We start from the raw sequence: 13,411 nt of genomic DNA, 5'->3' as shown, positions 1-13,411 counted from the left end.
CAGCGATTAGTCAATAAGTCACGCAGCCAGCACCACTTGGAAGTGCGTCACACCTATGTTTTAGAAGTGTCCACTCACAGTACACGGGGACGAGGGGATAGAGAGGAGCGTGTTATTTAACTGAAACCCGCTGGCCCTCGGCTCGTTTAGCTTCAGTGTGTGAATCGGTTAGCCATGCAAACCTTGCACTGAGAAGTTTGAACATAACATTACATACATTTTGTGAATAACAGTTGTTGATTTTAAACTTTGCTTTAGAATCAAATCAAATCAAATGTATTTGTACAACGCTTTTTATAACGGATGTTGTCCCAAAGCAGCTTCACAGAATTCCAGAAAAGACAGTTTTAACAAGAAGTGTAAAAACCCCCAGGTGAGCAAGCCAGGGGCGACAGTGGCGAGGAGAACCTCCCTCAGAGCTGAGGAAGAAACCTTGGGAGGAACCAAGGCTCACCGGGGGGGACCCGTCCTCCTCTGGTCAAACTACCTACAAGTGATTATGCTACTAATATTGATAGCATTAGTATTGGTAGTAGTAATAGCTGGGAGTCTATGAGAACATCAGTGTAGGGTGGGCAGCTGGTCCAAGGTAGGTGGTAGTAGCTGGGGTGTGGGCAGCTGGTCTGAAGGGTAGCTGGGGCATGGGCAGCTGGTCTGAAGGGTAGCTGGGGCATGGGCAGCTGGTCTGAAGGGTAGCTGGGGCGTGGGCAGTTGGTCTGAAGTATCATGGTGTATACCATAATATACACATACCATGGCGTATACAAAGTTGAATCAGAAGCCATGAATAACACACGGGGTAGTTTGCAACGTAAAGCCCAGCAAATCAAATGTTAGTTAGGAAATAAGCATTCATGCTATGGCTTGTAAACAGCTTTGCCCACCATTTTTTGCTCTTGAAAAGGGAAGTGAGTCAGGTTACACTGATTTCTGCACACAAGGATCTACACCAGAGGTCACTAATAGGTGGACTGCGGTCCGAGTCCAGACCCAGACGCTGTCCTATGCGGACCTGGACCTACAACTGATAAACTATGGAGATTTATTGAGCGTAACTTTTCTAGCCTTTTTGGTAGCTTTAGCAGCCTGGGAGACACATGTGTTGTACATATCACACGTGACGCTACTCAGCCAATCAGATCTGTGCATTATGATGAGCGCTGAGACCCGAGTGAGTGACGCCACACAGGGGTGGGATGAGGAGAGAAACAGCAGTCAGAGAAGAAAGTGAGTCAGAGGGAAGTTGTTTCACATGGCTTGCTCTAAAAAGAGAAAACTGAATAAATGTTGAAATGTGACTGAATTGGACTTTATTTGACTTGATATTTAGTCGTTAACTGTATAAGATGCTGATGTCAAGATTGGCCCCTCCCAGTCCTGTACGTGTTTGTGTTATGGTATAGTCCACGTGCTTCTTTGTTTTGGTATCCGTAGTCCTGTCCCTTGTTTTGTGACTCCACCCCTGATTGTTTTCACCTGTCCCTCGTCTTCCCGGTGTCGTATTTAAGCCCTGTGTTTGGCCTTTGTTTTCGCTGGTCTTTGTGTTGGTGTTATCTGCTGTGTTGGTTTGTTCTATTTACTGTGTGTTGTTTGAACCTGCTTATTGTTTGTCTGTCATGTCTGCCCCCCGTTCAATCCGTGTTGGCTCTATGACCCTGGACTGTCTCAAACCCTGATTTTGGATTTGCCCTTAATAAATCTCGGTTACCCGTTACAATTGATATTCCTACTAGGCTACTTATGTGGCACTGAATCATGATGCAGGTTAGACATTATGGTGTTCCGGACCTTTGCTTGAGGAAATTTTCTCTAATACCTCTGCCTTCTACACTGTAGACTGGGGTTCAATCCCCTGCCTGGGTAAGCACCTTATGCTACACCAATAAGAGTCCTTGGGCAAGACTCCTAACACCACCTTCGCCTATCTGCGTAAAATGATCAAATTGTAAGCCGTTCTGGATAACAGTGTCTGCTAAATGCTTTAAATGTAAGGCACACTGAAGCTGTTCTGATGAATCATTAAGTTAAGTTACCTTTATTAGTCCCACAATGGGGAAATTTCACCTCCGCATTTAACCCATCCGTGCAGTGAAACACCACATACACACTAGTGAATACATACACACTAGGGGGCAGTGAGCACACTTGCCCAGAGCGGTGGGCAGCCCTATCCACGGCACCCAGGGAGCAATTGGGGGTTAGGTGTCTTGCTCAAGGACACCTCAGTCATGGACTGTCGGCTCTGGGGATCGAACCAGCAACCTTCCAGTCACAGGGCCAGTTCCCTAACCTCCAGCCCATGACTGTCCCCTCAAGACGCTTTGTGTTGACTTCTCATTGGTCACCTGTCTGCAGGGAGAAGTTATTATTGAATAAAATCATTCACCTGGGCGTGAGAAGCGGTCAAGACTCTTCCTGCGATGCACGCGATGATGATGTTGATGGTGATGGTACATGTCGGGGGTGTATTCGAAATCGTTGCGCACCAGTCCGCGCTCATCCTGGATATACTGAGAGAGTAAAGCAATTTAAAAATGAATGTAATGGCTGTTTTAAGTTTATTTGATTAAAATTAATTAAAGCACTCTTGCCTGCATAGACTGCCGCCGGGAGTGGCTACCATATTCGTCTATGTCCAGGTCCATAGGGTGGACGGAGAGCAGACGCTTTGTCTTTCGCATCTCAAGAGGACAAGGCACGTAGGATTTTAGGATATAAGACATATATTGTGTGAACAGAAAGGAGGTGAGATTTCTACCTGTTTATAGCGTTGGGCTTCTGTTGCATCCATATGGTCATCCTCATGGCCATTGTACGCATCTGAAAGGTGGTTAATATGGTGACACGTTTTCTTTATTGTGATAAACTTTACATTTTCCTGAGCTCATTGCAAATATTGTCTGTTTTTTTTCCTAGAACTGGCCAACTGTGTAGTGAACAGTCTGATCACAAGGATTAATGAACTTAATGCACATTTTTCAAAAACTGGTGTCAAACTGTTAAAAGACCTCTTAAGATCTAAGGGAGTGTAACCTAACACTGGGCACAAATTAACACAGACTTTTTGCATTGTTAAAGAAGGTCAAGCAGCGTGAGCTTCTGGCCACATCACCACATTTTCTAGCCACGGTCTCCCACCAAAACTCAGAGCGATTCCTTAGGGTTTTAAAGAGATCTGTGCCAAAGAGTGTTTTCAGGATATGTAAGTCATTTTTTTTCAACACAACAAAATTGAGCTGTTTGTGTAAATCGCAGAATCCAACCTTGTATTACTGTAACCACCATCCTGTTGCCTGTTTCAAAGCATGTGACAAGCAACAGCAAACGTTAGTTAAGCTTAAGTATGGCCTCCATACTAAGGGGTTAGCTGTAACACAGCATTACAGCTAAGCCACCTTTAGTAAACAAAGACAAATAAAGTAAATTTAAATAAAATAAATAAAAAGTTCAGTTGCTTGTTAACACAAATAGCTAATCAGCCAATCACACGGCCACAACTCACTGCATTTAGGCCTGTAGAGGTGGTCAAGACAACTTGCTGAAGTGCAGGCCGAGCATCAGAACGGGGAAGAAAGGGGATTTAAGGGGCTTTGAACGTGGCGTGGTTGTTGGTGCCAGACGGGCTGGTCTGAGTATTTCAGAAACTGCTGATCTGCTGGGATTTTCACACACAACCATCTCTAGGGTTTACAGAGAACGGTCCGAAAAAGAGGAAATATCCAGTGAGCGGTCAGTTGTGTGGACGAAAATGCCTTGTTGATGTGAGAGGTCAGAGGAGAATGGGCAGACTGGTTCCAGATGATAGAAAGGCAGCAGGAACTCAAATAACCAACCAGAATCTCTGAGGAACGTTTCCAACACCTTGTTGAAAGTCTGCCACGAAGAATTAAGACAGTTCTGAAGGCAAAAGGGGGTCCAGCCTTTTACTAGGAAGGTGTACCTAATAAAGTGGCCGGTGAGTGTATGTTACTCGTATAAAAATATGATTAGTCCAACTTAAACATTTTTAAATTCAACCAAAGCCAAAAAGCTTGTGTCCTGCTCTCTCCCCTACATATCGCATCATGAAGATATAACAATAACATAACAATGAACATGCCACATGGACACTGGACTGCATTTTACATAGAGTCAATACATTTTGACTTAGCAAACAACTGCGGTTAGATTTGCAACACAAGTCATCCGTTTGTCAACTCACTGCGGACGTCTGGCATGCTTTGCGTGTCATCGTCACGGCGACCTGCACAAACAAAGCAGAATAATGTGAACGCTAATCCTGCGCCTTCTGGGAACCTCCAGTGTTTCATTCCAGTGGGCTTTTCACAGAGCCAGCCAGGCAGAACCCATAAGAGAACAGTCATATAATTCAGCTTCAGGCTAAAGCATTAGCACTCATCTTAGTTTTATTGTATTTATATGGCTATATTGCAGTTACACGGTTGAATGAGTAGCATATCAATAACAAAAGTTATGCCCATGCAGGTACTATAGATGAATGATAGCAAGGAACCAGTCAGAACTAGAGCCAAAATAAACAAGCCCCCTTTAGAGTTAAGACTGGGATGGTTATTGGTTTGAAGTTCTTGATGGAATTGAACTGAAATCTCCATGCAAAGCACATGCTGGGATAATGCATGTTTACATAGATATAATCTAAACTAAAACAGTAGCACTGCTGGGTATTTTATTTCAGTCGTAATAGAGATGTTATATCACTGTGTTGCTCAATGTTGCCTCAGGGCAACAAACCCATTTCACTTCATTTGCAATATGTCTGTGAAAAGGTTGATCATAAATGAAAGAGTTGCTCCATTTCTCCAGACAGTTCACCTTTTTTTCCATTTTCCCATCTGTGGGAGTGTTCAGTTTCTTGTCTAATATTCACTGTCCATTTGAATGTTTGTTATTTTATAAGAAATTTCTGAAATAGTTATGTTGCCCAGAAGCAACATGTGATAGTGGACTCGACAGAGCTACTTGACAGTACACTGCACAAAAATAACCATAATTTTTCATTTAGACTCATTTTTGAGTGTTTGTTTATACTTGAAACCAATTTGGTACATAACGGTTTAACAATATGACAAGCTACAAGCCCATTCTGGTCAATTCTGTCATAGAGCAGTCAGCATGCAGTACAGTATCAATCAGTCTTTCAATATTTTAAATAAGTTTTAGTATTTAAATATCAATAAACTGTGTAGTTACACATGTATACTGTTTTTAATGCAACACTATCATTTCTTTCAATTGTGGTACAATGTTGCCTAAAGGCAACATACTCCAAAAGGACAAAAAATGTGGGTTTTGATTTAATAATTGGTTTGATTTTGAATTAGCATTTAAATCATTATAAAAAACACAGAACTAACATTTTTAAATTGCTCTTTTTATGTGTACAATAGAGAGAAAAGGAAATATAAGAGGTTCTATTAAAAGAACATCAGTGTAGTTCCTGTGGAGAATTAGTTTTGATGTGTTTCACTGCTTTTATTTGTATATTTTACTTTAATAATACTGGAATCTGTAATAACTGTGGTCACTGATATCCTGATAGGAGATTCTCAGTGTTGTGCAGTGCTATGTGGTGCTATGTGGTGCTCTGGATTGTAAACATGTTTTCCATTTCTCTGTAACATGTCTCATCATGCAAGTCACAGCAGTAATAAACATCCTCAACAGACCCTGTTCAGACCCTAGAACAGCATGTGATCTGCTATTACGGTACAGCCCTCCAGCTCTACCAGATCAACAAGTCACTGACCTAATATCCTGCTTTGTGGCAGCAACAATGAAGGCTAAGCTTTAACTGACCAGTGCTGTCAGGCTTGTCTGGTAGCCCTTCATGCGAGAACCAGACTCTCTTAAGTCATATGACTTTCGCTAGTGATTTATGGTTTAAAGTATTTCCTGTAGGGCAGATAACAAAACAACTCAGCCGTCTATGATCTTATAAAAACGTCTGTTTCTGGTGTTCCAGTACAGTAAGATACCAGTAAAATGGGCAAATTCGGCAACAAATTGGCCAAACGAATTTTAGTGAATAGAGCAAATGAACAAAGAAGTGCCTCTTCGGGCTCCTCAGTGTGAAAGCATATCAGGGTTGCTTGGCATATCCATGGAAAATGATAATGACATGGTGTGATGATGTGAAGGTCATTCTGACACGTTCCGGGCTATCAGCATGTTTTTTATAGCACCCACCCTCTTCATTTAATCTCTTGTAGAGTGACCTCATCACCTTGGCACTGCCGAAACGTTTGAAGCGAGAGCGTATGTTGTCATGGTACCACCCGAGGGTTCCGATTTTCAGGACCCTGGGAAAACAAGAAGTTGTTTCAAGGGTAAAGAGCTGAAACTACTACTTGATCATTTTTGTATAATTTGCTTCTGTTCAGCAAAAACATTGCATCTCAGTTTTTGTCATATATTTACTTTTTTTTTATTATTTACATATTTTCAATACTCCTGTTGTCCTTTGCATTTTGTTCAAATTTCAAGAAAAACAGACAAATAGAAATGAATCTTTTTACATTAACTTCCATTTTAAGTTAGGAATGTTTTTCCAGTTGACTGTGGAATATTTAGTAGTGAGGAAATTTCACGACTGGACTTGCGATCACGGCACCACGCTGGAATTCTCTGAGCTCCTGAGAGCGACCCATTCTTTCACTAATGTCTGTAGAAGCAGTCTGCAGGCCTAGGGGCTCGGCTTTATACACCTGTGGCCATGGAAGTGACTGGAACACCTGAATTAAGTTGTTTGGATGGGTGAGTGAAAACTTTTGGAAATATAGTGTATGTGCTTCATAATGTGCCACGTTTTTAATGGGAGACAGGTCAGGACTGCAGGCAGGCCAGCCTAGCACCTGCTCTCTATTCTAGTCTTGCTGAAACAAGCAGGGACGTCCCAGAGAAACACGTCACCTAAATGGCAGCATATGTTGCCCAACAATGCATAACTGGCGCCTTCACAGATGCAAGTTGCAGATGTCATTTGGCACAGCCCTAAAACACCTGAGATGCTCCTTTCCCTCTTTAGCCCTAAGAACACAATGAGCCCTGAGAAGTTGGCAGCATTTCTGGATGTTACTGTTATATGGTTTCCGCTTTGCTTAGTTATGACTCAGCTTGCATTGGTAGATGAACTGTCTCAAAAAATGTGTTTGTTTTTTATGCATATTGTGGCAGGCCTAGCTGTGATGTGACAAGACAGAAAGTCAGCTGTCACTATGACACAGAGACCTGCGGGTCAAGGGATGCAGTAGTTCAGTGCAGCCTAAATCATAGGTTCTAGGTTCAAGGTGCAGGACCTGGAAGGATATCCAGATGTCCCAGCCCATTCTATACATTTTGTCAGTGCATTTCTCTATAAGGCACCTCTAAAGGTTTTGTTGTAAGCAATATAGGAAATATAATGCATAGCAAGGATTTGATCAGTGTGTGGCAGTGGCGCGCTGGTTTGTACCAAAGGAGCAGCGTAAAATTTACTCACACAAGGCTTTAACCACAGAAGTTCATTTTTATTATTTTTTTTGCTGCAGTCTAATCTATTAGTTTGTAGTGGTTTTAGTTTTACTGAAATCTGTGTTGTACTTCTGAAAGCGAATGATTAAATATATGAAACTAAAACAAAATATTTCACTTTGCGGGTTTATTGACAAGCAAAACTAGGGAGAACTCCCCGTGCTGGATGTTTGAAACTTTCTATAAGATTTTTCAAGCCTTATAACCAAATGCAGATATTTGTGGAGATTAGTTAAGAAATGTATGCACATGATTATTTGACCTGTTATGAACTGTGAAGCATTAATGAACTGAAATAAATTTCTCCAATCATATGAACTCCTAAAATGAATCACAATTACATTTCTTAAAATTAGTGTACTTTAAAAATAACACTGCGATGATGCTACACTGACTCCCATGCATTTGATGGCACCACGTATGAACAACAACATTGGTAGCTCTGAAAAGCTGTATTACCAGTTACCAGTGCTGTACTGAAGTGGCAGAATCTGAATTAAAGTACTGATACTGCTACTGGTACTGATATCAGTGCAACACAGCCACTAACAATACTTAGTATTACAGTATCAATACTGGAGCTGATACAGATATTGGTATCTGGTATAAATCTACAGAGTGTGTGTTCTATGGTAAGCGGACAAGGGAGGTGTACCTAATAAACTGACATCACTGTGTGTATATATGCTCTCCAAAGGTCTCACCTGGACGTTCGACAGGGGTCACAAACCCAGCCACATTCTTTCTTGCTGTAGCGGCTGCAGCTCTTACAGGTGTACAGGTGGCAGTCCAGGCACTGGCGTCTGCTGTTGACCAGGAACTTGAAGGGCTGCAAGCAGTGGATGCAGTGGGAATCAGCCAGGTTAGACTGAGAGCCCAGCAACTCCCGCTTCGTATCCTCCTTCTCGATCTTCGTCCTCAATGTCCTGAAAGGCCCAAGATCATCAGAACATAGTGTAGCATGAAATGAGTGAGAGCATTTGAATAACTATACAGATAAGCCAACATTATAGGAAATTACACCTCTGTGACTTATACTAATATCTATTTTAAGGGGCTAAAAATTCTAAAAACTGATACATTTTTCAAAAGAATTGCTAGAATTTTCTGTGCTCAAAAACCAGTGGTGGATTAAATGCACAATCCACGTACTTGAGTTAAAGTAGAGACATCCAAGGTAAAATATTCCTCCAGTAAAAGTAGAAGTTCCTCCCTTTAGACCTCCACTTGAGTAAAAGTACTAAAGTATTTCCCTTCAAATGTACTTAAGTAGAAAGTAAAAGTACTAAAAGAGGAATTCTGGCTCTGATGTCCTGTTATCATTTTTATAACCAGACTGGCTTCATGAACTCATTTCAGGTGAAAGTCCTCCAGCGTCTCTCTTGGTAAACCAGTCTTTTAATAGAACGTCATTAATTAGTGACGCTGACGTCTATTAAAATGATCAGAAGCACAAAACACTGAAGGTAAACAGTTTCCATCAGGGAGAACCGAGTGGCTCTGAAATCACTTTTTACACACAAGCAAAGTTTCAGTTTCAGATTTATTTACAACTTAGTTCCAAGTTTAAGTTGAATAAAAACTGGCTTTAAACTCAGGATCACAGATGAGCTCCTTTACTATGTTGATCTGTAGGCGTCTGTTCATAAACATAAACCAGCCCAAACTCATTTACTATAAAATGAAATGGTGTTTGTAGAAATTCAGAAAAAAGCCGCGTCAGTCTCGACTGCATATGTGGACATATTTCTATATTGAGCTCTATTTACACAAAGCGAAAGGAGGGGTTTAGGCATTCAACATTGTTAAATACACACTGTAACATTACTGTGAGCAATTTATTCTCTTCCTGCAGACTCCGTAGTGGCCACTAGTGGTGGAATGTAATTAATACAATAAAAAGTGACGATGTGTTGAGCTGCTAGTGAGCAATGAGAGGGAAATAGGGGGGGTCTGAGAACCTCCTGTAATCCTCTCCATAGAGACTGTGTGCTGAAATAAAATGGACAACTGAGACTTTCGTGTCAAACAAATGTGTACACTCCTAAAAAAGCTGCGTCAGGGGTTCTTTAGCAAAGAAAATTGTTTACATAGAACCAGGAACATAAAAGAACCCTCTGTATGGTTAAAGGATTCTTTGCATCATGAACAGGATTTTCGGACTGATGGACAATGTGTGGCAGATGGTTCCATATAGGACCTTTATGAAAATTGTGTCAAGCTTGTAACAACAGAGGAACCCTTTGGGTGCTATATAGAACCCTTTTCAAAAAGGGTAGAACAATCTACAGCACATTGATGCCCATGTCCATCAATTTGAAAGACTCTATCTTGGTGCAAAGAACCCTTAAATCATGCGAAGGGTTCTTTGAGTGTTCATGGTTATTTGTGGTCCTTGAAGAACCATTTTCCTCACTTTAGAACCCTTGAAGAACCATCTTTTTTCAAGAGTGTACCACAAAAAAATTGATCACAAAGTACTCTTCTTGGTCAATGTTGACTTGCTTGCTCACCAATTCAGTTCCATTTTTGTAAATCGCACACATTTAAATATAATATCTAAATATTCCATCAACGAAGATTTATAAACTTAGAGAGCTCCTCCAGAACAGGTGGGGAAAAGGGGTTGAAATCACTGCAGACGAGTGATTTTAGATGTACAGATCAGCTCTGCTTTCACCGGCTGCTTATACACTGTCGAGCTCTGATCACCTGACACAGGCTTTCCTGTGAAACAGGTCAACAGACACGGCACAACAAAGAAAGGAGGGCTATCTATCTATCTATCTATCTATCTATCTATCTATCTATCTATCTATCTATCTATCTATCTATCTATCTATCTATCTATCTATCTATCTATCTATCTACCTCTCTACTCTGTTCCTTCTCTCTCTGTATCTCTGTGACTCTGTTTCTAGCAGTATCTGAGCTCAGGACCGTATTTCTCTCTAACCTCTTGGTAACTAGCATAGATACTTTTTCTAGACAGACAAACCAGTGCACTTTTTCTTTCCCTGATTAATCGACTAATCTAAACACCTCTGCTTTCTACATTGTAGACTGGGGTTCAATCCCCACCTGGGCAAACACCCTACACTATACCAATAAGAGTCCTTGGGCAAGACTCCTAACACCGCCTTGGCTTGCCTGTGTAAAAGTGATCAAATTGTGAGTCGCTCTGGATAAGAGCGTCAGCCAAATGCTGTAAATGTAAATCAACATCACTGCTTGTTGCAGCCCTAGTGCTGGCAAATGATATATTGGCCAGGCCTTCCAACATTGTACTTTTGACTAGGCCTCTTTGGGCCTACACTAAATCTAGATACAGAAGGCTGTCCCCAGCTTCCGTGAGCAATTCCTCAACACTAAAACTTGACGGCTGCCGTTCTCGCTGGCAGCAGACATGACATAAGCTGACACTGACAAACCTGGTTCATGGGACAGGAGGAAACGGCAGATTTCTCAGACACAAGCAAGTGAAAAAGCAGTGGCCAACAGAGACGTCTTTGTGCAAAGGGAAAGAATAGTTCTCACAGCATCTTGTTTTCCCAGGCAGAGCCATGGAGCAATCTGGCCTTGTGACTTTGCCATGATCGTCATAATGGGAACTGCCTCACAACATGAGGCTTTTCACCCTTACATTCCGCTGCCCCTGACATATTCTATAGAAAGAACAAGGCGAGAGCGGTCATGATACTGCCTGCACATGCCCTTCAGGGTTGACAGTCACTAATTATAGAACGAGTGCACAATCTAGCCGGTCATTACAGCTGAGATACCTGAGCAAATTCAGAGCAGAGAAGCAAATGTGTGAATTAACTGGCGTTTCTAAACAGGCTCCCAAAGTAAAGTCTTAAAGGCTCACCCGAGTCTTTCCTCTTCTTTCTTCCTCAGCTCAAAATCCCTTTGGATGACCTCCCATACATGCTTGGCCTCCTCGTCCGTGAGCCTGGAGAGGTCCAGTTTCTTATCCATGCTAGATCTTCGTGTGGCCCCTTCAGCTTCTCTGTGAAAAGAAAGGAACAGTAAACCTCATAAGAGAAATATTACTACATTTTTGAAACATCTAATAGATAAAATAGGAAAGAACAAAGACAAAGAAGCTTGATTTTCAAATGCAGTGGTCTGCTAAAACCAAAGTCCAGCGTGCCGTCTCCTCTGTGGTTTTTATGGACATGAAAGCCAAGAAAAAAGGTGGGAGAGGAAAGGTATTGATGCCTTTGAACTTTGGTGTTGGTGAAGAAAGTTACCTTAGACAGCAAGGAAAAAAACGGCCTGTCAAACAAACGAAGCCTTGCTTCTCTCTCAGAAACTAGCCTGACTGTTCACCAGAAAACCAGCATTTGCTATGTTTTGGATGCTGGTATGCTGGTCAACCAGCATGACCATGTTGGGTGACCAGCTAAACCAGCACCAGATCAACACTAGACCAGCACAAACCAGCATAGACCAGCTTCAACCAGCATGGAATGCATGGTGGTCTGCGCTGGTCCTTTCACAGTATCAAGGAAGAATATCTAGACTGTCTGTTCTATACATTTCTATCCTTGAGTCTTAAACACAATAACAATGGTAATAATGTCTTATAAGTTATTTATGAATAGACCTTTATAAATGTTTCTGAATTTTTTAGCCCAAATGCCTCCCACCACCTCAAAATCAAGTGTGCATGAGAAATAACTTATCAACTATTGATGAAATTACTGATTGCATTATAACTGCAGGCTGCAAATGACTATGCATTACATTTAAAGATGAATGATGCCATAACGGCAAAAGAAGCCCACACTCTGCAAGTATGTTAATGCTCTAATCCATAGTATTGATCTGCTGTTGCTCTTTAGAACTACGCATATCGCGACCATTTAATGATCACTGCAGTGTGCTAGAGGTAACTGGACCCTGCGAAATGAATCAAACCTGACAGGCACCTAATGCACTTAAGCAGCCATTAGAAACACTAGCCAAGCCCTTGATCTGAAACACTAGGCACATGAATCTCTTTCCTCTCTGGTGCGTCTCACTCAATAGAAAATCAGCTTTTAAGAGATAAAAATACAAAACAATTCAGCATCTATAGTGTCAGTGTGGATGTGAGAGGTGGCTGGTTTGGGTAGTTACCCGTGTCCTTGTGGAAAACAGCTGCTGCCGTTGCCGAGTCCCTCGAAGCAGGAGCAACGAAATGCACAAATAGGCTGAAATAGTGCGGCTGTGCTAATCACATGCTTATATTTTCAAGCAAAAAAAGGAGGAGAGGAGAACCGCCAACCTTCCTGCCTCCGGGACACTGTCATCCCTCTTCAGCCTAGAGAAGAAAAAATCCATTGTGGTGAATATCATAGGCCTGGGTCTGTGTTAGTGAAAGAAATCTTCATACCGTCGTACTTAAGGTGGTCTAACAGTAGCCCACTCTTTAGTAGACTACAGCTTATTTTAGGCCATTTGTTTCTACTTTGTACTCAATTGCGTTCTTTAATTACGTATGTCAACTGGTTCCCACGCTACTTTAAGAGCAGAGAACTGATAATACTTGAACCAAACCCTACAGTAGTCTCTATGTTACTATACTTTACATTTGTACAGTGCAATGCCAACCGTTATTAGGCCAACCCAGGGGTCGGCAACATGTGGCTCTGGAGCAGCATGCAGCTGCCCTGTTGCGGCTCCACAGCAGAATTCGATTTTCAGGTAAATATAAAATAATCTTCCTTTACAGTAAAATAAAGCTCTGCTGATCGTTCCACACAGTTTTAACAATAAACGTCTTAAACACTGGAGTTAATGTACAACTGCTAACTCACCCTTTAAGCCTGAGATATGCGTCCAGACTGCTGGTCGCCATAGCAACGCAGATAACAGTATCACCTAGCTAGTAGTT

General features: G+C 41.7%; 1 protein-coding gene across 3 annotated transcripts in view; it reads right to left on the bottom strand.

Moving 5' to 3' along the window:
- mlpha (melanophilin a) overlaps window positions 1-12,765 on the bottom strand; it is a 23,427-nt gene extending 10,662 nt beyond the window's left edge. For all 3 annotated transcript variants that reach the window (XM_017714933.2, XM_017714934.2, XM_017714935.2), the window contains exons 1-8: window positions 12,655-12,765; window positions 11,399-11,539; window positions 8,235-8,456; window positions 6,208-6,320; window positions 4,202-4,243; window positions 2,759-2,820; window positions 2,592-2,681; window positions 2,387-2,510 (exon numbers count right to left, since the gene is read on the bottom strand). In XM_017714933.2, the coding sequence (XP_017570422.2) occupies window positions 2,387-2,510; window positions 2,592-2,681; window positions 2,759-2,820; window positions 4,202-4,243; window positions 6,208-6,320; window positions 8,235-8,456; window positions 11,399-11,508 (763 nt within the window). In that variant the 5' untranslated portion in view covers window positions 11,509-11,539; window positions 12,655-12,765. The remainder of the gene's footprint in view (window positions 1-2,386; window positions 2,511-2,591; window positions 2,682-2,758; window positions 2,821-4,201; window positions 4,244-6,207; window positions 6,321-8,234; window positions 8,457-11,398; window positions 11,540-12,654) is intronic.
- Window positions 12,766-13,411: the final 646 nt, after the last annotated feature.

Source organism: Pygocentrus nattereri, chromosome 30 (genome assembly GCF_015220715.1).
Source record: "Pygocentrus nattereri isolate fPygNat1 chromosome 30, fPygNat1.pri, whole genome shotgun sequence".
Taxonomy (NCBI): Eukaryota; Metazoa; Chordata; class Actinopteri; order Characiformes; family Serrasalmidae; genus Pygocentrus; species Pygocentrus nattereri.
Note: the sequence above shows the minus strand (reverse complement) of the source record. Positions and strands in the feature narration are given on the sequence as shown.